This window comes from Rhinolophus sinicus, chromosome 5, assembly GCF_057876585.1.
Source record: "Rhinolophus sinicus isolate RSI-liver-muscle chromosome 5, RSI-T2T, whole genome shotgun sequence".
Classification (NCBI taxonomy): domain Eukaryota; kingdom Metazoa; phylum Chordata; class Mammalia; order Chiroptera; family Rhinolophidae; genus Rhinolophus; species Rhinolophus sinicus.
This window is the reverse complement of record NC_142505.1, coordinates 43,513,778-43,540,237: the sequence shown is the minus strand read 5'-3', so window position 1 is coordinate 43,540,237 and position 26,460 is coordinate 43,513,778. Positions and strand designations below refer to the sequence as shown.

General features: G+C 44.2%; 2 protein-coding genes across 5 annotated transcripts; both read right to left on the bottom strand.

Moving 5' to 3' along the window:
• Positions 1-315: 315 nt before the first annotated feature.
• On the bottom strand, positions 316-8,022 carry RPUSD3 (RNA pseudouridine synthase D3). Of its 2 annotated transcripts, XM_019748255.3 has the most exons (10): positions 7,889-8,022; positions 7,435-7,574; positions 6,505-6,549; positions 6,272-6,371; positions 5,460-5,567; positions 5,298-5,382; positions 4,956-5,079; positions 2,999-3,138; positions 1,954-2,177; positions 316-630 (listed from the first exon to the last, which is right to left on the bottom strand). In XM_019748255.3, exons 1-9 carry the CDS (start codon positions 8,011-8,013, stop codon positions 1,986-1,988), a joined length of 1,059 nt encoding a protein of 352 aa, XP_019603814.3. In that variant the 5' UTR covers positions 8,014-8,022; the 3' UTR covers positions 316-630; positions 1,954-1,985. The 2 variants fall into 2 exon arrangements, with proteins under 2 accessions (XP_019603814.3, XP_019603813.3); XM_019748254.3 differs by lacking the exon at positions 316-630 and having other exon boundaries at positions 1,717-2,177.
• Positions 8,023-12,892: 4,870 nt separating this feature from the next.
• CIDEC (cell death inducing DFFA like effector c) lies at positions 12,893-26,026 on the bottom strand. Of its 3 annotated transcripts, none has more exons than XM_019748259.3 (6): positions 25,978-26,026; positions 24,586-24,663; positions 23,558-23,711; positions 16,596-16,754; positions 16,323-16,510; positions 12,893-13,469 (listed from the first exon to the last, which is right to left on the bottom strand). In XM_019748259.3, exons 2-6 carry the CDS (start codon positions 24,636-24,638, stop codon positions 13,307-13,309), a joined length of 717 nt encoding a protein of 238 aa, XP_019603818.3. In that variant the 5' UTR covers positions 24,639-24,663; positions 25,978-26,026; the 3' UTR covers positions 12,893-13,306. The 3 variants fall into 3 exon arrangements, with proteins under 3 accessions (XP_019603818.3, XP_019603817.3, XP_074169113.1); XM_019748258.3 differs by lacking the exon at positions 25,978-26,026 and adding an exon at positions 24,912-25,030; XM_074313012.2 differs by lacking the exons at positions 23,558-23,711; positions 25,978-26,026 and having other exon boundaries at positions 13,171-13,469.
• Between the last annotated feature and the right edge of the window lie 434 nt (positions 26,027-26,460).

The window sequence follows — 26,460 nt, the reverse complement described above, 5'->3', positions numbered from 1 at the left end:
CTGCCAGAACGGCCAACCACTGGGAGTCCCCCCAGTCCCCAAGACCAGAGGAGGAGGGGGGCTGACAGCAGAATGACATCTAATGGGCACAAGATTTACAATGAGACATAGAGGGAAGGGTGGACCTTGCCTAAACCCCAGCCTTTCTCCACGAGTGGGTCTGTCCCTTCCTCATCAAGGCACCAAGGTCGCCTAAAAAGGAAATATCCAATAAGCCATACCCATCTGAAAAAGTTTGGTATTTCCTAGTTGTAATGGGTTGTTGAATGGTGCCTCCCCCCCCCCCCCCCCGCCCCACCAAGATAGGTTCCTACCTGGAACCTGAGAATGACTTTATTTGGAAAAAGGGTCCTTGTAGATGTAATTACATTTTGTAAAGACCTTGAGATGAGTGGATTATCCAGGTGGGCCCTAAATCCAATGACAAGTGTCTTTATGAGAGGCAGAAGAGAAGACACAAACACCAGGAGAAGGCCGTGTGAAGATGAGGCAGAGTCTGGTGTGATGCAACCACAGGCCAAGGAACGCTTGGAGCCACCAAAAGCTGAAAGAGGCCAGGAAGGGGTCTCCAGAACCTTGGAGAGCACAGCCACGTCTGTCACCAGGATTTCAGGCTTCTGGCCTCCAGAACTGTGAGAGAAACAAATCACTAGTGTTTCAAGTCACTCAGCATGATTTGCTATGACAGCCCTAGAAGACTAATCCACTAGTCAAATGAAGATACATATACTCTGATCCAGAAATTCTTGCATAACTGGGAAATGCTTACGAGCAGGTTCACAGCAGCATTGCGGTAACAGCCGAACGACCTAACTGTCCATTAACAGAATGGATAAACTGTGGTATATTCAAGTACTGCAATTCAAACTGCATGCCATACAACACAGATGCACTTCTCAGTGTGGAGAGCCAAACGAAAGAATATATACAGCATGATTCCATTTACAGAAACTTCGGAAATGAAACTTTGGGCAAAATGGAATATATCATCATTTAGAGATGCATACATAGGGGGTAAAACTTATAAGACAAGGAAAGAATTTTCTCTCAGAGCAGTGGTTCCAACCTAGACTAAACAACAGAACCCCTTTGGGAGCTTTTGAAAGAGACTGATGCTAGGGGTCTCCACTCCAGACCAATTAAACCAGTATCTTTGGGGTGTAGCATCATGGGAATTTTTTAAAGCTTCCTGAGAGGGGTCCTAATGTGGGGCCCAGGTTGAGAACTGCTGCTCTACAAGAAAGGAGAGCATGTTTCTATTTCATGCCCTGAGTGATGGTCATATGGATATCACCTTATAATTCTTTAAATCACAAATGTTTTATGTACCCTGTATGTTTAATATATTTCTCAATTTTTTAAAGTAAATCTCACATCTTCACTTACACAAGATTCCCTAGAGTAGTCAAATTCATAGAGACAAAGGAGAATAGTGACTACTAGGGGCTGGGGGGAGAGGGAATGGGGACTTACTGTTTAATGGTTACAGAGTTTCAGTTCTGCAAGATGAAGAGTTCTGGAGATAGATGGTGAGATGATTGTACAACATTATGAATGTACATAATACCACTGAACTGTACACTTAAAAATGGTTAAGATGGGAAATCTTGCTAGGTGTATTTTACCACAATTTAAAAAAATCTAATATTTTTTTCCCAGCTAGAATTGGGGCAGAAACAGCCCAATAAAAGACTACTCATTGAACTCAGCAGGAAGCATGGTGCATGACAAAACATTTACTTCCTCAGCAAATCCTCAAACCCATACTATGAGTTAGGTATTTTTATTATCTCGAGTCCAGAGAGGTGAAGTTATTTGTCTGATGCCACACAGCAAGTGGCCTAGCCAGGATTTGATCTTAGGTTGATCTGACCATAGAGCCCAGGGTTTTACACCATGGCCTTCCTGCATGTTGAACACATTCTCCTCGGCCTGCGGTCCCCCAGCACTCACTGCTTTCCAGTGGAAATGGAACAGAAGGAAGACTATTGTTGGTGGAGCCCCAGGTACTGCAGGGTCCTGGAGAAGTAAGGGGGCAAGGGTGCCAAAAGCTCGCTGGGGGTGTCCCTGGGCCTGGCTCCTGGGAGGTGGAGACAATGCAGATGGAGGTGCAAGGGCAGCTGGGCAGCCTGTGAGGGTGTCAGGTGGAGGCGTCTGATTAGGGCTTCATCCAAGACCTGGAGTGGGAGAGGCATGTCAGCATTCAGCCAGGTGACTGTCAACCAGCTCTAACCAAAACAGGAGTGAGGCAAGTACTTTCCTCCTTCCCTCCACATCCGTAGTTATTTCCTTTCTACATGTACACGCATACACATGTACACTCATACACACACGTACCCTCACACGATGGCAGAGACTGGCTAGGGGTTCACCAAATCAGTTTCTGCCTAGGCATACAGCTAAACTACTCTTCCTAGCCCCTCTTGCAGTTTGATGAGGCCATGTGACTGAGTTCTGGCCAACGGAATGGGCGTGCAAGTACGTACGTATGCTGCTTCCAGACCTGGCCCATGAAAACCTCCTGCATGAACCTGCACTGTACCCCCTTATCTGCTGGCTGATTAGCAACAGCCTGGGTCGGTGAGGGGCTGCTGGGAGCAAAGTCCACCTCTACCCCATCCCATTAATTGGACTTAACATGGAGGGAAATTAAGGTGTGAAGACTCTGGAACTTTGGGGCTACTCTGTTAGAGCAGATAGAGTTACCCTAATATACACAACCTCTTTTACCCCTTATACCAAACATTCAACGACAGACTTAGCAGGGCCTTTAGAAATCAGCCAGTTCAACTCCTGTATTGAACAGACGGGCAGAATGAGGCCCAAGAGAGGGGTTGTCATTTGTTCAAGGCCACACAGCAAGACAGGGCCACAGATAGCCTTGGAAGCCGAGAGGACTGCCTCCCAGTCCCAAGCTGCATAGCCAATGTCCAGAGATGCTGCCCACCCCGGTCCCCCAGCCCACCCCCAGCTGCAGAAGGCAGGTGGGCTCAGGTACCTGTCTTTGGGACGTGGTGCTCTCAGCGGGCAGCAGGAAGCGCTGGCCCAGGACTGTGCTCACGCGGGCGGAATACTTGTGGTCCCCGAGCACGGGGCAGAGCTGTAGTACCATGTGTACCTGTAGCTGACTGGGGAACGCTGGGAGACAGGACAAACAGTGAGCAGCTGCTCTTTCTGTCCCACCAGGTACTGTGTCTCCCCCTTTCCTCTGAGGAAACCTCACCCCCTTCTCAGATCAGGTGGTTTTAGTGAAGTGGATGCTACTGTCCCTGCCTCCAGAGCAGGACGCATGACCAAGTTGGGACAATCCTGTCCATCCACCAGGCCTGTGGGATACACTCATGAAGAGAGGCAACCCTGCATTTATTGTTGAAGCTATAGAAAACGGCGGGGAGGAGGGTAATGTGCTAGACATGGTACAAAATGTTTCACATATGTAAACCTTTAATCCTCATGACAGCCCTGTAAGATGGGTCGTACCATCATTTCCATTCTACAGAGAGAAAAACCAAAGCTTAAAAAGAAATGACTTGCCCACCTCCATAAACTGGGATTCAAACCCAGGATCTATTCCTCTGCCTCCATGCCTGGCAATATGGTAGACTGGATAATCTAAAAGCCCTCTTGCTAGAAACTACCTAGAAACATTGGAAAAGTATAACAATCATCCTTTTAAATGCACAGCTGGGCACACAGGGAAGTAAGGTCCCCATGACCAAACACAAAAAGGGAAACAAATCCAGAGCATGTGAGAACCAATGTTTCTATTCTAGTTGTGCTGCCAATCTTACTATCCAGGGGGCTTGGTTTTGAGTAGCTACCCTAGAAGCCAGGAATAAGGGTGAACCAGCAAAAAAGCCAGCCAGCCAGAAGGCAGATGTTCACCTTAGGACCAGATGAGGGGAATGAAAGTTTTTCCCCTGAGAATTCACAACCATGAGCCTGCTCTCACACAAGTTTGGAGCTCTACTACTACTTGAGTGATCTCTGAACTTCCAACTGAGACACTAGTATTTAGAGAGGTCCTGAGCAGTGATAGCTCTAAGGCATTTGGCAGAAGCAAAGGCAGAACCTCTCCTAAAGGCCCCAAGGAAGCAATAAAGGATTTCCACAAATAAAGGCTGAGCCTAACCTGAATTCACAATGGTGAATCACAGAGCAATAAGGAAACAACTCACCAAGTTTGAGTCGGGGAAACACAATAGGATTAAACCCTCCAGAATTTCAGACCATGGAATTATAGAAATACAAATAAGTATGTTTTAAATGATTAAAGACAAAAATGAACTAATAATATGAGAAGAAAAGCATGCCATATTTTTTTAAAGGCAATTTGTATTTGTGAAAGAACCAAACAGAACTTGTGGAAGTGAAAAATAGTCAATGGATAGGTTAAATTGGCAGATTAGATCCAACTGAAGAGAAAATTATTCAACTGGTGGAGCTAAAGAAATTGCCCAGAATGCAGCAGAGATAAAGAAATGAAAAATAGGAAAGGAAAGTTAAGAGACAGTGAGGACAATGGGAAAGTCAGACATATCTACTAGGTATTCAAAAGGAAGAGAACAGAGAGAATGAAAGAGGTGCAACATTTGAAGAGAGAACTTTCCAGACTTGATGAAATATTAATCTTCAGATTCAGGAAGCACAGTGAATCCTAAGCAACATAAATAAAACGAAACACACACAGATTAATCATAGTGATACTACAGAACACCAAAGACAAAGAGAAGATCCTGAGATCAATGACTAAGAAAGTAAGTAGATGAGCTACAAAGGAATGACCATCAGACTGACAGCAGAAGCGCTGCCTCCTCCAGCTGGGCCTCGTCACATACACCCTTGGGGTCCATCAAACGCTACTCAGGCTGCCGCTAACCCATCACCTTCCTCCCAGCCCCTTGCCTCCCCCAGCCAAATACAGCTCTAAAGTCTGGATGGGGCTTCAGACCCACCTGTCAATGGCTGCAGCTGCACCAGGGCACAGCCAGAGCCTGTGGCCACCACACGGTAGTAGCTGAGGGTCCTCTTGACACCTTCCAGGATGTCCTTTCGGGATGGGGACTTCACTGGAACTACCTGTGATGTCAGCCTCCAAGAATTCACACATACCTGGGAGCTACACCCAAACCCTCCTTGCTCCCAACAGGCTCAGGTTAGGGCCATAGTATAGGCAGCGCTCACTTGCCTGTTTTAGGGGACAGAAGAGCCAGCCACCCCCAGTCTGTACCCTTGACTCCTCTGTAGGGGTAATATGTCAGAGTTTCCTCCCCTTCCCCACCCAGATCCTGACTCACAAGATCGACACCTTCAATGTGTTCCAGTTTCAGAGCGGCTTGGATCTTCCCCTCAGAAGGAACTGGGATCCCATCAGTGACAGCCCTACGGAAGAGGCAGGAGGAGGTCACAGTAGCTTGTTGGGACCTCCCCACTGCCATGCTGCCTCCAGCACCACTTACCAGTAGGTGGCTATGGGTCTCTGGGCTCTCTGTGAGTAGGTGAAAAACTTCTGGAGGCGGCTTGCTGTTTGGGGACAACTGGAGAGGAGTACAAGCCCAGAGGTCTCCCTGGAGGAAGGAGACAAATGACAAAAGTTAAAGTCCTTTGGGCTTACCACAAAAAAGAGAGGAACACTGACCTGCTTAATGCCAAACAGTAACACCAGAGTATAACCCATACCTCCTTCCGAGAAACAAGTGAAGCTTCCTGGGTTTTGTAACAGGGCTATGTAGCTCAATGTGTTTCTCATTTTACCCTGGCCCCCAGGGAGCTCAGAGCCAAACATCACAACAATTACTATCAATTTCTCAGAGTCGACCATGTGCCAGGCACTATCCTAGTAATTTCATATATATTAGCTCTTAAATAATTAAATTCCCCACAAACAAACCCATGAGTTGTGAAATTGCAGAAATATTTCATCTCAAGTACCATCTCTAAGTGATGGCTGTTAGAGGAAAGAACATCATGGATCAACTCCCAATGCCTGCCATGAGTGCGGGCTTGGAGAAGTGACTATATACACAGCATAGGGGTTAGTAGCTGTATCTTATAAGTAATGGAACTGAGGCTCAGTGAGGTTTCATGCTTTGGCTAAGATCACAGCTCGTACTTGAGGATTTGAACATAGATCTGTCTGCTCCCTCCTTTACTTTCTTTCCTATTTCTATGAGCCCAAGCCAGCTGTGGAAAATATCTCGGCTTCCTTTCAAGCAACTGCTCCCCAACCACACAGATGGATGCCTGTCTTCCTATCATCCCCACCACTTACTTCCCAGATGCTCGGACAACCTGGAGCTCCTTCTCCCAAAGCCCCAGGGACTGGCTCAGCTCTGGCAGCACTGAGAGCAATGTCAGCTCTCCTGGTTTTCCTGGGAGGGAAAAAAAGGTCAAATACAAATTGCTCCCAGAGGTAATGTTACCCCACCACCCCCTTCTCTTCATTATTCCCTCCCTCAGAGACATCAAACCCCCTTTCAGTGCATCTCCTTCCCCTGCCCTTACCCGTCACTGGCAGACCCTGTGGCTTGTTCAGCGTCACTAGTGGTCCTGAAACATATGTTACACGAACATCACTAACAGCAAAAGCAGCAGCTGGAGTTTACAAAGCACTTTCTCAATTCATCTTGTCATGTGGCCCCACTACAACTCTCAGACATGATAACCACACCCTAACCTCAACTTCTTTCTGTCCCTTGCATATGCTAAGCTCACTGTCACCTCCGGGTCTTTGCACTTGATGTTTTCTCTGTCCCAGATTTTCAGATGTCTGGCTTCTTCATCTCATCTTAGCTCAACCACAGAGGCCTAAACCCACAATCTAATGTCTGCCTTGCTCCTACCGTTCTTCACCGTCATAACACCCTCTTTCGTTCACAGCACTGACCACTAGTAAGTACCTTGTTCTTTATTTCCTGTTTAATCCATTTCTTCCACGAAAATGTCAGTTCCCTGAGAGCAGGAACCGTATTTATCTTGTTCAGCACTCTATGGCTGTGTCTAGAACAGTCCTTGGAACATAGCCTATGCTCAATAAATAGCTGAGAAAATGAATAAATCACTGAATAAAGACTGAGGCACAGAGAAATTGTCTTCTTCCTAAAGCCACAAAGCAAGCTGATTACAGAGCCCACATCTGACTCCAAAAACAGTGTTTTGTCCATCAATAAGCAATTTATTAGAGCAATTCCCATTGGGGAGTGCCTACTGTGTTCAGTCTCTAGTTCTTTACACCCTCCCACCCCACACCCCTATCCTCATCATGCTGAGGCTCAGAGAGAGGATGTGGCTCGTCCCAGTTCATGCCACTAATGGGAAGCAAAACCAGGATTTGACCCCAAAGGCTTTAGTAGGGAGCCCAAACAGCCCCCTGGAAGGCTTGGAGAGGCAGGCTACTCTCCTGCGTCTCTGTGCAGCCGTCCCTCTCACCCTCACCTTTCTGGTCCAACACAGATGCCCTCAGTACATCAATCAACTGCTCCCGACTGAGGTTCTCTGGCTGCAACAGCCCTGGGAAGGGCTGGTTCTCCAAGGGCCTCGACCGTTTGCTGGAGCCTCGGGGTTGCTGCTGATGCCTGGGAAAGATGAGGTAAGCAACAGGGGAATCATTCATTTCCAGAGGTGCTGCCCATTCTTATTGCCACACACCTCTTCCCAAATCTTAACAAATGCCTCAGAAAGCCTGGGCTGAGCTCTCCGAAAATTCAGGTTTGATTGGTACCATTTTACAGATGAGAAAACCGAGGCTGGGAGAGGCCAAGAGACTAGTGTAAGGTCACAGAGCAAAGCCAGAATTAGAACTCCTATCTTCCTAACTCCAGATCCCGCACACATCTTCCCCCAGCCCCACCATTCCGCCCACACGAAGTGGGGGGGGCGGTGTAATCACCGGGCTTCGGTGCCAAAGCCTGCGGCCTTCCGAGCTGCATGGATCTCTGGCCTTCGTCGCCAGCTACCCAAGACGCGGCCCAAAACACGGCAGCCACCCATCTTCCGAGCCAGGACAGTGCGCATGTGTCTGCACCCCCTCCCTACCCCAACTCGCCCACAGCTCTCTCATTGGTCAGATTGACTGTCAATCGGAATAGCGAGAAGGTGGGGCTTGAGAGCCGTGAGCAGGCAAAGCCGTGGCAGAGCCGTGGCTTCGCCCAGGAATGAAATTCGTTCCTATGTTTTTGGGGAATCTGAGGCACAGGGCAAAGAAGGAATTTCTCAGGGTCAGGGGACCTGTCTTAGGACCGAGACAAAACCGAGACGAGAGGTTAAGGTTTTCTGATTACCATTTCAATTCTTAGGAGCTTTCTGACCAAAAAAAACACTATTGTGCACAATGTGACCAAGAAAATTGGGGGGGGGAACATCCATACCCTTTGGTCCAGTAACCCTGCGTGTAAGAACAGCCTGGTGCATAATCCAAAAAGAGTAAAAGGCCAGATGTAGAAAAAGATAAAAGATTCACTATAGCATTATTTATCAAAGCACAAATAAAACAAATCTCAAAACTGGAAACATAAGTTGTCCTGTGATTAGCTAGCTCTATAGGGGAAATTAATACATTCAACATTTTTTGTGTGTGATTTTTTTTTTTTTTTTTTGCACACTTGAGTGAGAAACTAAGATTCGTGGTGTTTGTTTGTTTGTTTGTTTGTTTTTAAAGATTTTATTGGGGAAGGGGAACAGGACTTTATTCGGGAACAGTGTGTACTTCCAGGTCTTTTTTCCAAGTCAAGTTGCTGTCCTTTCAGTCTTAGTTGAGGAGGGCGCAGCTCAGCTCTAGGTCCAGTTGCTGTTGCTAGTTGTAGGGGGCGCAGCCCACCATCCCTTGCAGGACTTGAGGAATTGAACTGGCAACCTTATGGTTGAAAGCCCACTGGCCCATGTGGGAATTGAACCGGCAGCCTTTAGAGTTAGGAGCATGGAGCTCTAACCGCCTGAGCCACTGGGCCGGCCCTCAACATTTTTTTTAATGCTAACTCTATGCCAGGCCCTGGCATTTGTGAGCTGGAAATACAGATCAACAAGACCTAGGCCCTACGCACAAGAAATTAAACCAAGTGGACACAGTTCAGATCACAGCATCACGACGCACCTTGCTAAACCCTGGGAAAAGGCTGAGAGAGAGAAGAGAGGAGACAGAGAAGGTGAAGTCAGAAAAGGTGTCCCAGCATGGGTTGTGATTGACAGGTTGTGAAGAACTAATAGAAATTCACTAGGAGGCAGAGGGAGGGAACAACAGGAGAAATGAGCTAAGTAAAAAAAAAAGCAAAGAACAAAATGGATTCTATCCTGTAATTACAACTATAGAGAAATTACATGCATTCTTTGTATTATTTTGTTTACTAAGAGCACTGTAACTTTCAATTCATTGTTTGCATTAGCAAAAGACTTCAAATTAACCTAAATCCATCAACAGAAGCGTGGCTAAGTCAATTGTAGCACATACCTACCATGCAGCCATTATGGAATGTGTAGGTCTATATGTGCTAATATGAATCAATCTCCAGAATATATTAAGTCAAAAAAGCAAAGTGGAGGGCAGCCGGTTAGCTCAGTTGGTTAGAGCACAGTGCTCTGAACAACAGGGTTGCCGGTTCGATCTCCACATGGTCCACTGTGAGCTGCGCCCAGATTGATACAACTACTTGACTTGGAGCTGATGGGTCCTGGAAAAACACACTTAAAATTAAAAAAAAAAAAAAGCAAAGTGGAGGGCAGTGTGATTAGAATATGCATATACTGTATACATACAGTCATGTGCCGTGTAATGACATTTCGGGCAACTCTAGACCACATACATGATGGTGGTCCCATAAGATTATAACGGAGCTGAAAAATTCCTATCACCTAGTGACATCATAGCTGTCACAATGTCATAGCACAATGCATTACTCACGCATTTGTGGCTATGCTAGTGTAAACAAACCTGTGCTGCCAGTTGCATAAAAGTACAGCACATACAATTATGCACAGTGCATAATAGTTGATGATAATAAATAACTATTTAACTGGTTTATGTATTTACTATACTATACTTTTTATTGTTATTTTAGAGTATACTCTTTCTGCTTATAAAAAATACTTTGCTGTAAAATAGTATGCCATATTATACCAGCAGCAGCCTCACATACCTCGTGCTTACCACCTCTCTTGATTGCATCATTTTCTCTTGTGCTTAATCTCAAGTTGTTTCATGCAGTAACATGCTAGACAGGCTTGTATTGTAGCCTAGGAGCAATAGGCTATACCATATAGCCAAGATGTGCGGTAGGCTATACCACCTAAGTTTGGGTAAGTGCATCCTATAATGCTTGGACAACAACAAAATTGCCTAACAATGCATTTCTCAGAAAAATCCTCGTCGTTAAGGGGTGCATGATTGCATATGTGTGTGTGTGATTTATATATATATTATATTTATGTACTCCTGCATTTCTAGGACAAAAAATGAGATGGTGGTTGCTTCTGGAGAAGGAATCAGATGTGAGAAGATAAGTAACAATTATTTTTACCCTTTGAAACTGCTTAAGTTTTTTATCTCATTGATCTATTTCTTCTACACACACACACACACACACACACACACACACACACCCCTAGTTTAAAAATCTAAGCCAGATATAAAAGACTGTAAGATTCATAAAAAATTTTAAATAATAAAAGTGTTTTAAAATAAAAATGGGTAGAACTAAATTTTTTAAAAGATTGGGTGATTCTATTTAAAATGACATTTTAGAAAAGGCAAACTATATTGGCAGGAAATAGTCAGTGGTTACCAAGGGCTTGAGATGTGTGGGAGGATGGGGATTGACTAGAAAGGGAGCCGTTGGCATGCTGGAAGTAGTGGTTATATAAATGTATCGATTTGCCAAAATTTAATTGAATTATATACTTTAAAAGGGTAAATTTTATCGTATGTAAGCTATACCTCAAGAAACTTGCTTTTTTTTGTTGTTTTTTTGTGTTTTCTTTTTTTAAAGATTTTATTGGGGAAGGGGAACAGGACTTTATTGGGGAACAGTGTGTACTTCCAGGACTTTTTTCCAAGTCAAGTTGTTGTCCTTTCAATCTTAGTTGTGGAGGGCACAGCTCAGCTCCAGGTCCAGTTGCTGTTTTCTAGTTGCAGGGGGCACAGCCCACCATCCCTTGTGGTACTCGAGGAGTTGAACCGGCAACCTGTGGTTGAGAGCCCACTGGCCCATATGGGAATCGAACCGGCAGCCTTTGGAGTTAGAAGCATGGAGCTCTAACTGCCTGAGCCACTGGGCCGGCCCAAGAAACTTGTTTTGAATTCAAATATTTAAATAATCAATTTTTAAATAGATAATGCATAAGTACCGGGGTTGCCAAAAAATGTATACACATGACTTGTATTCATCTTTTGTTATCGGTATATAGTATTACATTTTCATACGTTTTTTTCCTTTCTTAAAATGTGTATACATTTTCTTGGCACCCTCTGTATAGACAAGACTGGCAAGATATTTGGCAAGACTACAAGTGTTTTTATCTTGTTTTGAGCTCAGGCTCGGACATTACTGTGCTTTGTCACAAGGCCCCATGGTATTTTAGAATCTCTTTTCTGGAAGGTCTCCTGTGCATTCATAAGCAGCAGCTTTGAGCCAGATGGAAAGACTAAGGCCGCGGGGCTGGCACACAGCCTGCCTTAACTGCAGCACACCTCTCCTCCACTGGCGGTGCTTGGCTCCAGGAGGGGCCAGTCCCCAACTTGTACTGGCCCCTGGCCCTGCTGAGGCTTGAGCTCCCTTGCTCTTTGGAGTTTTCCACACACCACAGCCTCATCAAAGGCTGCCCTTTCCTGTTCACTGCCCATTGTGACTCCGTTTGCCTCCGAGCTCCTCGAAGAAAAGCAAGAACTAATTTTTCCTGGGCTGGAAGGGCTCAGTGCCAAGAGCTGGTCACTCAACGCACTTGTGAAACTCTGAATCTCAGGAGGAGGAGTTGTGGTGACAAATTCCAAGCTTCTGCCACCCCAGCCAACTCAGTGTATGATTAACTTTATAGGAGGAGCAGGTAGGCCACAGCCTCAGCAAGGGTTGACCAGGAATAGCTTCTGGTCATCGTGCCTCCATGTCAGAAGGCCCAGCCCATAGAGACAGGATGGCACTGAACCAGGGCTCCAGCCATAACTGCAAAAGCAGGAAAGCCCAGAATAGAAAGTGTTCTGCTAGCTCTGGCAGCTCCTCCCATAAATGGCTGCAGGGTCTGGGTCCACTGCCTGCAATAACTCTCCAGCTCTACCTTTGGTAACACAAGCCTTTGTTTTTGTTTTTAATAAACCCAAATGGGCTTCATGGTAAAGGTCAGAAATGACACATTTTAAAATCTGAGTCACAGATTAAAGCACAATCACCTACAAACCTAGCTTTCATGCTTGTCTTGTTTGAGTTGCTCTCTATTGAAACTCACACTGATGAGAAATTAATATTCTTTGTGGTGGCTAACAGCTGTTTTGAAATCCTAAGATTGAAAGTTCTGAACTGTCTAGCAAGCTAGGGAAGACATTGCTGGAGAGCTGGTTTACACCTTGGTTAGTACATTCCCACCTAAACACTTAAAAGTTGTAATAAAATGCAACAATGAGAAATTAGAAGAGTGCCTTAATCCCACCCTGCCAATCAAAGCCCTTCTGATAGGCAAATTTATTTTGGAAATCGTTATTTATTTTATGGATTAAATGGTTTGCTCAAGTCTTTGATTAAGCAGACATTAGTTCCAGAATCAACTGAAAATTTTTTTTTTGGCAGAAGTGCTGTTTCCTGTAACGCCACATTTTAGAGAATGATTTGACAATAGATTCGTCTCTTCCCTTGGACTTTTCCAACCTTCCAGATAGAACCCCACCCTCATTCCCAAAGAACACAGGCAGAGAAGATTTATCAGCATAACTCATTTATTATGAACTCTCTCATATAATACATTAGTGAGCCTTATTATTCAGGAGTATTAGGGATAAGAGCCAGGAGGTAGGAAGTGTAATGAAAGTATAGCAAGTGAAGACAGGCGTCTGAGGGCAGACTTCATGCCTAGCCTGCTTGTGACCAGTCTTGGTCAGCTAAGCTACCTTGGGCAGGAAGGAGCTGGGCCAGGCCAAGAAGCCTCAGTACCCTTTGGCCAGCCCACCCCAGGTTTCCAGCCATTCCCCCTGCTTCCACATTCACGGTCCTGTGGGGGTAAGGGAGGTGTGGGGAGGCAAGAACCTCTCTGCCAGGCTTTTGGGTGCTACAAGCTGTGCATGGGGTCCCCAGTCTAGTCCTCGGCTGGGGAAACCCTCTGAGGACTTGGGCCTTCATTGCAGTATCTTCAGACAGGTTGGCATGAGGGATGGGACCTTGGCCTTGGGTGGCTGTCCTCCCTCTGTGGCATCCAGGAGCTGCTGCATGTAACAGGAGGTGCCAAGCAGAACGTGTCCTGTGGCCTGCATGCTGAAGAGGGCCCAGCGAAGAGCTTCCCTGGGTGGAATGAGAAGGGGGTAGAGTCAAAACACAAAGAAAACCCTTGCCTGCATCCCCTAAGTACTTCCTTCCCCATGCTCCCTTTTTAATTTCGTCATTTGTAGAGTGATGTGCAAACAGGAACAGAGGTTGCCTTCCTTCAGCAAATGGGAAAGGGGCTACAGGCATTACCTGCAACTGTACCTTAACTGAGATATCCACAACCTCTCTATTTTCTCACGCCAAATTCAAGCTCATTTAACAAGGCCTTTTATTTTTGTAATATTACTTTGGACCAACCAGACTGGTCTACATAACATGAAGATCGTAACTCTGCCCAGTGTCGGTTCTAGACTCTGAGGCCTTTCCAAGTCATTTGTAGTCAAGCTAATTTTTCAGAGTCCTGGGCATGAAGATACCATTTTGATCCCACACAGGGTTAAGAGGTTGAAATAACATAGAACACTTAACACGGGGAAAGATGGGGTCAGGAGTAACTGGTTGAATGCTTGACTTCTTTAACTAAGTCCTTACCCGAATGTTTAAAAGAGATAGATGAGAGTTACTAGGGGTGTCTAGTCCTAAGGGGGGTCAGGTAGGGGAAAACAAAAGGAAAATTAATACTTCCTGGCTGATATTCAAATTTGTCTTCTATTAACCTTCATTCCATAAGTTATGGTTGAGGTGGAGAGGAGCAGAAAGACAATTAGAACCATAAACATCTACACATGAAAATATTTTAAAAACGAAAAGATTACACTCGAGAAGTATACCCATTTCTCAAATTAGAGAACTGAGGCTTAAAACAGTTGTCCAGACATAAATAGGAATGAAATTCTGACACATGCTACAACATGGATGAAACTTGAAAACGTTATGCTAAGTGACATAAGCCAGACACAGGACAAGTCTTGTATGATTCCACTTGTATGAAGTCCCTGGAATAGGCAAATTAGCAGAGACAGAAAGCAGAACAGAGGTTACCAGGGGCTGGGGGGAGGGAGAGTGAAGAGTTAGTGTTTAATGGGGACAGTTTCAGTTTGGGATGTGAAAAAGTTCCAGAAATGGATAGTGGTGACGATTACACAACACTGTGAATGTCACTGAATTGTACACCTAAAAGTGGTTAAAATGGTAACTGTCATGCGATGTATATTTTAGCACAGTTTAAGAAAAACAACTAGCCAACACCACTAACTCACTACACTGACTCCAGCTTGCAATATTTTTTTTTTTTTTTTTTTTGTACCAAGATGTCTCCAGTGTTTAGGTCCGAGAGTCCCACGTCCCCTAAATGGACTGAAACTTCTTGCTCTAGATTTTGAAATCCGCAAACTACTGGCAGCAAGCCCGGAACAAGAGAGGGCATGATATAAGAGGAAAATGGAACTTCTAGCCACAGAACCAGGCTCAAGCCTGTTATTGAGTGTCGCCTCTGGCAAGCAGAACCATGCAGCCTCAGCTTCCTCATCTGCAGATTGGGTGTGCAAGAGAATAAACTCAGAAAGCCAAGAAAGTCTGATATGCTGTAGCTACATAGGCCCTCGCAGAACTCTGGGTACCCTGAGCAGGATTTCTCAGAAGCCCCCTGAAAACAAGGATCATATGTATGTCTTCATTCATTCTACGAATTGAATTACTGCTTTATGCCAGCATTCATCAAGGTACTGGTGGCAACAGAAATTCTTGCCTTCGTAGAGCTTGTTCTGACACCTTATTCTTCAGCTTGCAGCATAGGGACAGGCACACAGTGGGTTCTCAGTAAATACTAAATGAAGCAATTGGAGAGGAATAGAATCTGTCAGAAGAAACTGGCAAGAGGTCATGCTCTGCTACTCCCTAGCTTTGTGGCTCTGGACTAATTGGATGGCCTCTGCCTCAGTGGTTACATCCATCTAATGGGGTAAGAATTTTCTAGAGCACCACTGGAGCAGCTGAATTTAGGAAACACTACCGTAACAGTACTCGTCTTACAAGTTAATATATTTCCATGCTTCCTATGATACTTGATTAGACTTTCAAATGTAAAGTAAAACGTTTTTAAAGTTCATTAGACAATACAATGACTAATTGTCCATAGACATGCAAAGTAATTCTATCCTATGGAAGGACAATTATTTCATCCCTCTCACCACCATGGAAAAATCCAATTTTGTATTTATAAATTTACTTCAGCATTCTTTGTTTTTCATTTAATTTTTTTCTATTTGCTGTTTATTTCATTATTTATTTATTTATTTATTTATTTATTTTTATTGGGGAATATTGAGGAACAGTGTATTTTTCCAGGATGTCAAGTTCTTGTTTTTCAATCCACCAGTGGCCTAGCTCCAAGCTCAAGCTGTTGCTTCTCAATGGTACATGTCGGCATCGAACCAGTGACCTTAGTGTTAAGAGCTCCCGCTCTAACCGGCTGAGCCATCCGGCTGCCCCAATTTTCATCATTCTTGATGGACCTTATACAGGTGGGATTTTGAATTCTCCTTTGAACTGATTGTGACTTCTTGCTGGTTCTCTCATTAATGAGTTTAATAAAATCTTTGACACATGTTCATTTTTAAATAGTTGATTAGAAGATTACTTAAGGAAACTTACTATTTTAAGTGAAAAAAGAATTTGTTTTAGCGGAAGGTAATTAGGAAAACTAAATCTATACCTGTTCTACCTGGAGGAGTGTATGTACTCCTTTGGCACACACTAGTGAAAGCTCAAGCACTAGTTCAGCCATAAGTTCTAGACAAATGCTAACTGTCATGCTGTGTCAGCATTAATACCCCTCCAGGCACTAGAAGGCTGAGGTCCATGGCAGCAGAGAGGGGCTCTCCCATTGCTGCGTACCCACCTGTCCCCAGCCAATCCCAATTCACTTACTTCATGATGCGCTTGGCCCCGTAGCAGTGCAGATTGTAGGAAAGCGAGTATGTGCCATAGAGGGTCGCCTTTACATTCAGGCAGCCAATGAAATCCTGTGGGTTCACCTTGTACAAGTCGAAGGTCACACGGGCCACATCAATCTTCTTGGCAGGTTTACGGGAGAGGGAGAGTTGGGACCTAGTGCCCTGCACCAAGACAACCATGTGGTTGGCACCCCTCAGAGACTTCTCCCAGGCTCCCACTCTTCTCCCTCGACAGGTGGTACCTTACCTGCTCTGATGGGGGCTTCCATTTCTGCCCCTTTTGGAGAATCATGAACACTGTGTTGTCTGCCAGGGTTTGGAAATACTCTTCTGTTTCTACAGTCGTGCCGTCTTCCTCCAGCACCAGGAAGAATGGCTTGTCTGCCAGCATCAGGGTGTACTGGACCTGGGGAATAAAGTTAGTGATGCTTCTGCCATCCCCATGCAGCCACAGAGCTGGTATGGGAAGACCCGTATCATATCACCTCAGCTGTCAGGGAAAGAACAAGTGGGCCAGGGTGTGTGGGATGGGACTGGAACCCAGGCTTTTGCTGTGGTATCACCATCCAAAGACTCTATGTTGTGATACCCCTTGGTACCTGGGGTCGTGGTTAATGTTCTAGAACAGTGTTGTCTAATAAAAACATAATGGGGGGCAGCTGAATGGCTCAGTTGGCTAGAGCACGAGCTCTTAGCAACAGGGTTGCTGGTTCGATTCTCACATGCGCCAGTGAGCTGTGCCCTCCACAACTAGATTGAAGGACAACAACTTGACTTGGAGCTGATGGGCCCTGGAAAAACACACTATTCCCCAGCATTCCCCACTAAAAAATTTTTTTTAAATATATATCTATAATGGGAGTTACATATATAATTTTCTATTGAGATATAATTCATGTCATAAAACTCACCCTTTTAAAAGATACAATTCATTGTTTTTCAGTATATTCACAAAATTAAGTAACCACCATCACTATCTAATTTCATCACCCCAAAAGAAACCCAGTACCCATTAGCAGGCACTCTCCATTCCAACCCATGGCAACCTCTACTCTGCTTTCTGTCTCTATGGATTTGCCTATTCTGGACATTTCATATAAATGGAATCATATACTATGTCATCTTTTTAGACTGCCTTGTTTTACTTAATATGTTTTCAAGGTTCAGCCATGTTGTAGCATGATTCATTCCTTTTCATGGCTTAATATTCTACTATACAGATAAACCACATTTTTAATTGATTTATCAATTGATAGACTTTTGGTTATTTCCATTTGTGAGTATCATGAATAATGCTGTTATGAACATTCATGTACAAATTTTTGGGTAAAGATATATTTTTAATTTTCCTGAGTATATATCTAGTAGTGACACTGCTGAGTCGTACAATTAACTTCATATTTAACTTCGTGAGGAACTGTTTCCAAAGCAGCTGCATCATTTTATATTCCCACCAGCAATTTATGAAGATTCCAATTTCTCTGCAACCTCATCAGATTTGTTATCGTCTGTCTTTTATTTTTTAAGCCAGTCTAGTGGGTATGAAGTGATTCTGATTTGCATTTCTCTAATGACTAATGATGTTGAATATATTTTCATGTGTTCTTAGCCATTTGTATATCTTTTTTAGAGAAATAGCCATTCAAATCCTTTGTCCATTTTTAATTGGGTTGCCTTTTTATTGTTGAGTTATAAGAGTTCCTTATATATCCTTGATAGTAGACCCTTATCAGATATGTGATTTGTAAATATTTTCATATTTTCTCTCATTCTGTGGGGTGCCTTTTCATTTTTTCTTTCTTTTCTTTTTTTTTTTTTTTGAGAGTGTCTATTGATGCACAAAAGTTTTTAGTGTTGATGAAGTCTGGCTTTTTCCCTTTGGTTGCTTGTGCTTTGGTGCCATATCTAAGAAACCAAAATCACTAACATTTACCTATGTTTTCTTCTAAGTGTTTTATAGTTTTAGCACTACATTTAGCTCTTCAATCCATTTTGACTTAATTTTGTACATAATGTAATGTAGAAATCCAACTTCATTCTTTTGCATGTGGATATCCCATTGTCTCACCACCATTTGTTGAAAAGACTATTCTTTCTCCATTGAATAGTCTTGGCACCCTGTTGAAAATCAATGGATGATTGAAACATGGGTTTATTTCTAGACTTTCAATTCTATTCCATTGATTTGTATGTATAATGGACTGAATTATATCCCTCCCCCACCAAATTTATATGTTGTAGTCCTAAGCTCCAGTACTTCAGAATGTTATTGTATTTGGAGATAGGATCTTTAAAGAGGTAATTAAGTTAAAATTAGGTCATTAGGGTGGGCCTCAATCCAATACGAGTGGTGTCCTTATAAGAAGGGGAGATTAGGGCAAAGAAACACACAGAGGGAAAACCATGTGAACATGAAGATGGCCATCTCCAAGCCACAGGGAGAGGTCTCAGAAAAAAACCAAACCTGAAAACACCTTGATCTAGCCTCCAGATTTGAGCAAAAATAAATTTCTGCTGTTAAGTACCAGTCTGTGGTACTTTGTTTATGGCAGCCTTAGTTAGCTAATACAGTGTGTCTACCCTTACGGCAATATAACAGTCTTGATTACTGACTGTAGCTTTGTAGTGAGTTTTGAAATCAGGATTGTGTGAGTCCTCCAACTTTGTTTTGGCTCTCCTGGGTCCATTGTATTTCTATACAAATTTTAGAATCAGCTTGTCAATTTTCATGGTGATTGCATTGAATCTGCAGATCAAGTTGGAGAATATTACCATCTTAACAATATTAAGTTTTCCAATCCCTGAGCACACTCACTTGTCTTTTCATTATTTAGGTCTTTTTTAGGTGTTCGATTTAATTTATTTCAGCAATGTTAATTTTAAACCTGTAAGTCTTACATGTCTGTTAAATTTATTCTTAAATATTTTATTCTTATTGATGCTATTATAAATGGAATTATTTTCTTAATTTCATTTTCATATTGTTTATTGCCAGTGTATGGAAATAAAATTGATTTTTATAGACTGATCTTATGTCTTACAACCTTGCTGAACTCATTTATTAGCTTTAAGTGTGTGTGTGTGTGTGTGTGTGTGTGTGTACTCCTTAGGGTTTTTAATATACAAGATCATGTCATCTGCAGATATATATAGTTTTACTTCCTTTCCAATCAGGATGCCTTTTGTTTTATTTTCTTGCCAACTCACCCTGGCTAGAACCTCCAGTACAATGTTGAATAGAAGTGGCAAGAGCAGACATCTTTATCTTATCCCTTATCTTAAGGGGAAAGCTTTCAGAATTCCAGTAGGATATTAGCTGTCAGGTTTTCACAGATGCTCTTTCTCACACATATATAATTTAAAATTTCTAATAGTCCCATTAAAATCAAAACAGGTGAAATTACTTGTAATATATTTAATTCGATCTAAAAATATATAATCAAAATAAAACTCTATAAGATTTTACATTTTTTCATATTAAGTCTTCAAAACCTTATATGTACTTTATACTTAAGCACATCTCAATTTCAACTAGACACATTTCAAGAGTTCAGTAACCACAGGTAACTAGTAGCTAGTGCTTTGGATAGTGAACCCTAGAGATAAACAGACCTAGGTTTGAACTTTAGCTTCCCTACTTCATTGTTCTGAACTTAATCAAGTTATCTCATTTCTCTGAACTAGTTTCATCATCTAAAAAGTTGAGGCAAGTACAGTCTTAGAGCCTTCACAATAATTAAATGCAAAAGCATATGAGATGGGGCGAGCCTGGAGGCTCAGGCAGTTAGAGCTCCATGCTCCTAACTCCGAAGGCTGCCGGTTCGATTCCCACATGGGCCAGTGGAATCTCAACCACAAGGTTGCCAGTTCAACTCCCCGAGTCCCACAAGAGATGGTGTGCAGTGCCCCCTGCAACTAAGATTGAACAGGGCACCTTGAGCTGAATTGCCTCCCGGATGGCTCAGTTGGTTGGAGCATGGGCTCTCAACCACAAGGTTGCCAGTTTGATTCCTCCAGTCCCACAAGGGATGGTGGGCAGCACCCACTGTAACTAGAAACGGCAACTGGACCTGGAGCTGAGCTGCGCCCTCCACAACTGAGATTGAAAGGACAGCAATTTGACTTGGAAAAAAGGCCTGGAAGTACACACTGTTCCCCAATAAAGTCCTGTTCCCCTTCCCCAATAAAATCTTTAAAAAAAAAAAAAGTGTATGAGATGATGGCCTGGGTTTAATTAAATCCCAGTGAACTTGGCCTCTGCCTCTAAAAAATGGGAATAATAGTAACTACCTCAAGGTTATGATTACAAGAAATGCTGTAAGTTGATCAAATATATGGTGATGGAAGGAGAACTGCCTCTGGATGGTGAACACACAATGTAATGTACAGATGATGTATTACAGAACTGTACACCTGAAACCTATGTAACTTTACTAAACAGCGTCACCCCAATAAACTTTAATTTAAGTAAAAAATGCTATAAGTCACCTTCAAGAGTATGTGGACCACAATGTTCATTTACTAAATTTTATACTATAGTAATTAAAAATGGAAAGAGACCCACAACATGTCACAGAATGAAAAGTCACATTACGTACTACAGAACCTCACTTAAGTAAGTTATATGCGTATAAGGATAGCCCAGGACGTCCACAGCCACACCATTAGTTACCGTGGAGTAACAGAATTCTCTCTACTTTTCTTACTTGGATTCACAAGAGAACATATTTTTCTGTTTAAAATCCTTTAATAAAGGCCCGTGATCAGCAACATACCAATAGCAATGAACACACCTAACTCCCAGATCCTGGTTTCTGAATACCATTTTCTACTATTAGGTTGGTGCAAAAGTAATTGCGGGTTTTGCAATTATTTTAAAAACCTTTTAAACTGCAATTACGTTTGCGCCAACCTGATAAAATGAAGCAGATCTCCTTAGAAAAACTGAGCTAGGGCGGGGAAAGTACAAGATAAACCTGCAATACCTTGTGCCAGAAAATCAGAAAGCACAACGCAGAAGTAGGACTGAAGAGAGTCCCACTGGCTAAGTCTGAGACAATCTGAGTATCAATAAATAATCTGTTACCATCCTTATAGCCCATTTAAATAGGAATGCTTGAGTCCTTTTTTTATATAAGTGAATACATTGAAAGTTAGCTGCAGAATGGTATGTTTACTTAGTACAAAGTACCTCCCCAGAAATAATTAACTCAAAGGGAAAAATACTAACTTTACACAGAGAAGCCTGACTGGACCTTCTTAATTCAAATCATCCACGTTACACAATAATGTGACAACTCAAAACTGTAGGTAACTAGACATTTCTAGACTGAAGGACAGTAAACAAAACAACTGGCTTATAATCTTCACAACAGTCAAACCATGAAAGTGGGGGGAATTGAGGGAAGTCAGAAATTGAGGGAAGTCAGGGAAATTGTTCCAGATTGCAGGACACTAACGTGATGTACAATTAAATAGAACACTTGATCCTGACCTGGGTCCTTTTGCTACAAAGGACAGTATTGGGACAATTGGCAACACTTGAATGGAGTCTCAGGATTAAATGGTAGTCATGTACCATTTATTTTCCCTGACTTTGATGGCTGTATTGTGGTTATATCAGAGAAGGTCTGGTTTGAAGAAAACATACACTGAAGTATCCAAAAATGATAGGCATCCGGTTGGCAACTTAGACACAAGTGATTCAAGTGAAGCCTTGTCCTGCTCTTGCAACCTTTGTTAGTTTGAGATTGTTTCAAAATTAGTTTTTCTGAAAAATATCCTCCAGTGGCTTACTGTTACTTATCTTTTAAAATAAAACCCAACAGTTCTCTGCCATGTCCAATAAGGGACATACTCTGCTCACTGCCAACCGTATTGCCTTACCCTCTCCCCCTACACTCTCTATGCTCCTTTATTCCTGTTGCCAAATTTGGAAAAGGCAGCTAGATAGACTGATGTCCTCCTCCCTGCTCTTTCTGGAAGATTCACATCTGACTGTGGTCCATCTTAGAAAGCTGGACCCTCCTTGCTGTTCCTCCTTGCATCCTCTGGAGTTAGGACTCTGACTAGGGGTTCCCAAACTCAGCTGTAATAATCTCCTGAGGAACCTGCTAAAAATCACAATCCCTGGGCCTCACTGATGACCTGAACAGTCTCGGAGGTGAAATGTGGGAAGCCATGTGTTAACAAGGCCATGCAGGAAGTGGTCCCCAAACCTCAATGTGAAAAATAGTACGGATTCTAGACTCAGAGTGAAAGATCACTTTTGATTCAAGGCACAAGAAATGTAGTCTGGCACCGTCAGAAGCCTCACAAGGGAGGAGAAATTGGCTCCCAGGAAGAATAGACCTAATTCAGAGAAATGGGGAACCTAGAATAAAGGGTTAGGTCAGCTACAATTTCTATATGTTAAACAGACTGGTAATTGGAAGCCTAACCCAAACATTTGATCTGTGCCAGGCACCTGGGCTTGCAGATGAGCAGGGTGCCACCTCCTGGAGCTGGTAATCTAATGGAGCAGTGAAGCACATGAAGGTTACTGAGCTCCATTAGAGGTGGCTGTGGGCCAGGCAGTGGGAGAAGTTACCCCCAACCAAGTAGAGAGGGAGCCTGGAAATGGAGAAGGGTGTCATTCTTGCCTGCTATGACTACCATCTACAAGAGTTGTGTATCCTTAGTTTCCTCCTCTGGAAGGTTACCTGACCAATAGTTTGAAGAATGTCTTCCACAGCTACTAACAAAGCCTTACATGGAAGACCAACAACGTAGGGGACAGATCGAAGGAGAACTGCTCTGGTTGAAGGGAGGACACAGGCAAGGGAATGTCTAAAATCTTGCCCATTTCTCCAACTTCCAGGCACTTCTACAAGTTTAAGAATTACTGGAAAAGGCGACCTAAGGGTCCTTTCAGAAATAAAAATATGCTCTGAAAATACCAGTGACCTGATGTGGGTATAGGATGACAATATACTGCCCTCTTCCTGTCACCAAACAGACATCACTAATCAATTGGACAACACTCCAGGCTGGCTCTACCCACCCGTTGGAGCTGGCATCAGAAAGAAAATCTTTTCGCCATCTAAGCCATGAACTCCATCCCTGCTGAACTCCCAGCTCATGACCTGGAGGACAGAGGCAGCTTTCAGGGCCAACTCTTAGCCAAGGTCCCAGGGGTTGTGCTGTGTAGAGGGTAGGCCTGCCCCAAACCTTGTGAAGGAGGTCCTCCAGACTGTGCGCCGAGATGCCCTTCCGCACACTCCTGTCAGCGGTGCTCACTCTGCAGGGCCGGGCCCTGCGGGCCTCTGGGGTGGGCTCTGACAGCTGCTGCTGAGTCACCACCGAGGTACTCACTGCCACATACCTGAGGGCAGTGGGAGGTATCAAAAGGAGCTGTCTGCTGCCCATAACAGGGTAACTTACTCCCCAACCCCTGTAAGCTGGGCTTATCGTATTCCTCTCCCCCTAGTCCCCACTAAACCTGCTCTAGATAGTCTTATGTAAAAGCTTGCTGGATCAGTGTGTCTCAAACTTGAATGGACATAGAAGACCTCTGGGGATCTTGGTAAAATGCAGATTCTGATTCACTAGGTCTGAGATTCTAGACGTCTAGTAAGTTCCCAAATGATATGATATTGACTCTGCTGGTTCTCAGACCACGAGGAGGAACAAGGTGGTAGAAGACCCACTCCACATACCCCCAATGCCACTTTCCTTTCTTGCCTCACTCTTCTCACCTGTCAAGTGAGAGGAAGTGGGGAAGTGTTCGGCATTTTGCTCTCCGATATACATTATACAGAACCAGAGAAGCAGTGCCGGGAACCTGGGTTTTGGAGTCAGGCAGGCCTAAGTTCAAATCCTGGCCCTACTACCCATTTGCTAGGTGATTGAGAGCACCCGCTCTGTGCCTCAGTTTTCCCATCTATTAATTCGGTATAATAATCCCCACTTCCCAAAGTCGCGGTGAAGTTTAAATGAGATCAAGAATGAAAGCACCAAACCCAGTGTCTACCTCTTCCTACACAACGTGTGGTGGTGGCTGGGGGTGAGAGCCAGCATGAACACCGCCTGAGGGCTTGGTGGAAGTGCAAAATCTTGTGTCCCAATCCAGACCTCCTGAATCAGAATCTGCATTTTATCAAGATGCCCAGATGACTTATGTGCCCTCTGAAATTTGAGAAGCTCTGCTCTACAGCTCACAGGTAGTCCCCTTCCCTTCTACCCTTAGCTCTCCTCACCTGGAGAGGGATTTGGGGTAGAGAAGGCTGAGGGACTTCATGGCATATTCCATCCTCGCCAACTGGACTATGTTGGACCTGGGAAAGAAGCAGAAACAGCTCATTATAATGGGCTAGGAGGGTTCCCTTTCGCTCATCATTTGACACAGTACGATCCCACCCCATCCAGCAACCCTCCACTCTGGTCTCCCCTCTCAGCTCATATACGCCTCCCCCAGCCCTCCTGTACAACCCCAGGCACACTAAGTGTGACCAAGCCGGAGACCCTCCCGAGACCAGGCTCAGCTCCACTCAGCAGCTGCTCTGCCATCCCTAGGACCACTCACTCCATGTTTCTCTGACCCCGGCTCTGGTTACACTGATCGGGGATCCCGAGTCCAGGACGAAGAGGCCCAGCCTGGTTAATTTCTGTCCCTGGGGGCAGAGTCCACTTTACGCTGGCAGAAGGTGAGTCACACCACCTCACACTGCTGGGGACTGTTCCCTCACCTATAGTCCAGAGACCTCACTGGTCAGGCCCTCACAGGCCAGGCAGCGCAATGTAAGCCAGCTCTCTCCCATGGGCCCTTGAGCAATCCAAACCCTTCTGAGGCTTCCCACAGACCCAAGGGCTGTTCTGCGATGATAGACGTTCTATATCTATTCTCTCCATCTCTGGAGCTTCTAGCCCCACGTAGCTATTGAGCACTTGAAATGTGACTAGTGTGCCTGAGGAGCTGCATTTTTTATTTTATTTAATGTTAACTAATTTAAGTTTAAATAGTAATTGTGGCTTATGGCTACTAGTAACCATACTGGACAGCACAGCTCTAGCTGATAGGCCTGGGCTCCATTTTCTCTCCTAAACCTCTGTGCTCCAGCTCGTTCATGCTCCGAGCCTTTGCACAGGCAGTTCCTTCTACCAGCAAGGCCTTTCTCTGGCCCAGGGCTAAATGTTTGCAGCCTTGAAGCCCCAGTTGCATTGCTTTCCACTCATTGGAAAGTCTTCTTACACGGCTCACATAATTTCCCCTCCATCCTGCCCTTCCTGTTTCCTAGCCAAGTGTCTATTTCTGCCTTAGCCCCCCAGTCCCTGGGTGCCTAGCTCTGAGATGTTCTCTCTAATTCCAGCTCCGAAAGCAGAGAGAACCTGGCACAGAGGTCTCAAGGAGTGGTCATGGAAGAAAAGCCCCTGCCCTAGTCAGGTAAAATCACTTTCTTTCTAAAAACTTGGGGGTGAGGTGGTTTCCCCAGGCTAGCCTTGTCTGTGAAAGCCCTCTCCCCAACTTTGTACGACCCAAGTCGGCTAGCTTTGGCCTCACTCCCCATTCATAGCAAAACTCTGCCAATCCCCACCTCATCTGCTCTCCAGGAGCTAAAAAATCAAACACCCCAAAACAAAAAACTCCTTACCTCCCCCTCACAGCCTCCTAACCTCCTTACAATACTTCCCTGCTCAGCCTAGGCCTCCCTCCATTTTATTTCCAGCTCCTGGGGAAGCCACTCCCCTGGCTTTCAGCCCCAATTGGGGAAAAGAGCACGGGGAGTGAGTGTGTAGCTCCCACCCTTGGGATTTCAGGCCAGCCTAACTTCCAGAAAAGGCCTGAAAGGAGAGGACAAGTCACGTTTCGAAAGCTTTGGGACAGGGTACAGCCCAGGCCATGATATCAGGCACAGAGGGCACAGAAAACAGACACATGTGGGTTGTGGCCCCAGCTCCACCCATGTTAGCTGTTTGAGTATAGACAAGTTGTCTTCCTTCTGTGAGCCCCAATTTCTCTCACTTGTACAACAGGGATAATGATTCCCGTGTCAAAGGATTGAGGTGAGGATTCGTGATAATAAAATTAAAGGGCTTTTCAACAGAGACATTTAATTGATAGAAGAGAAATTGGT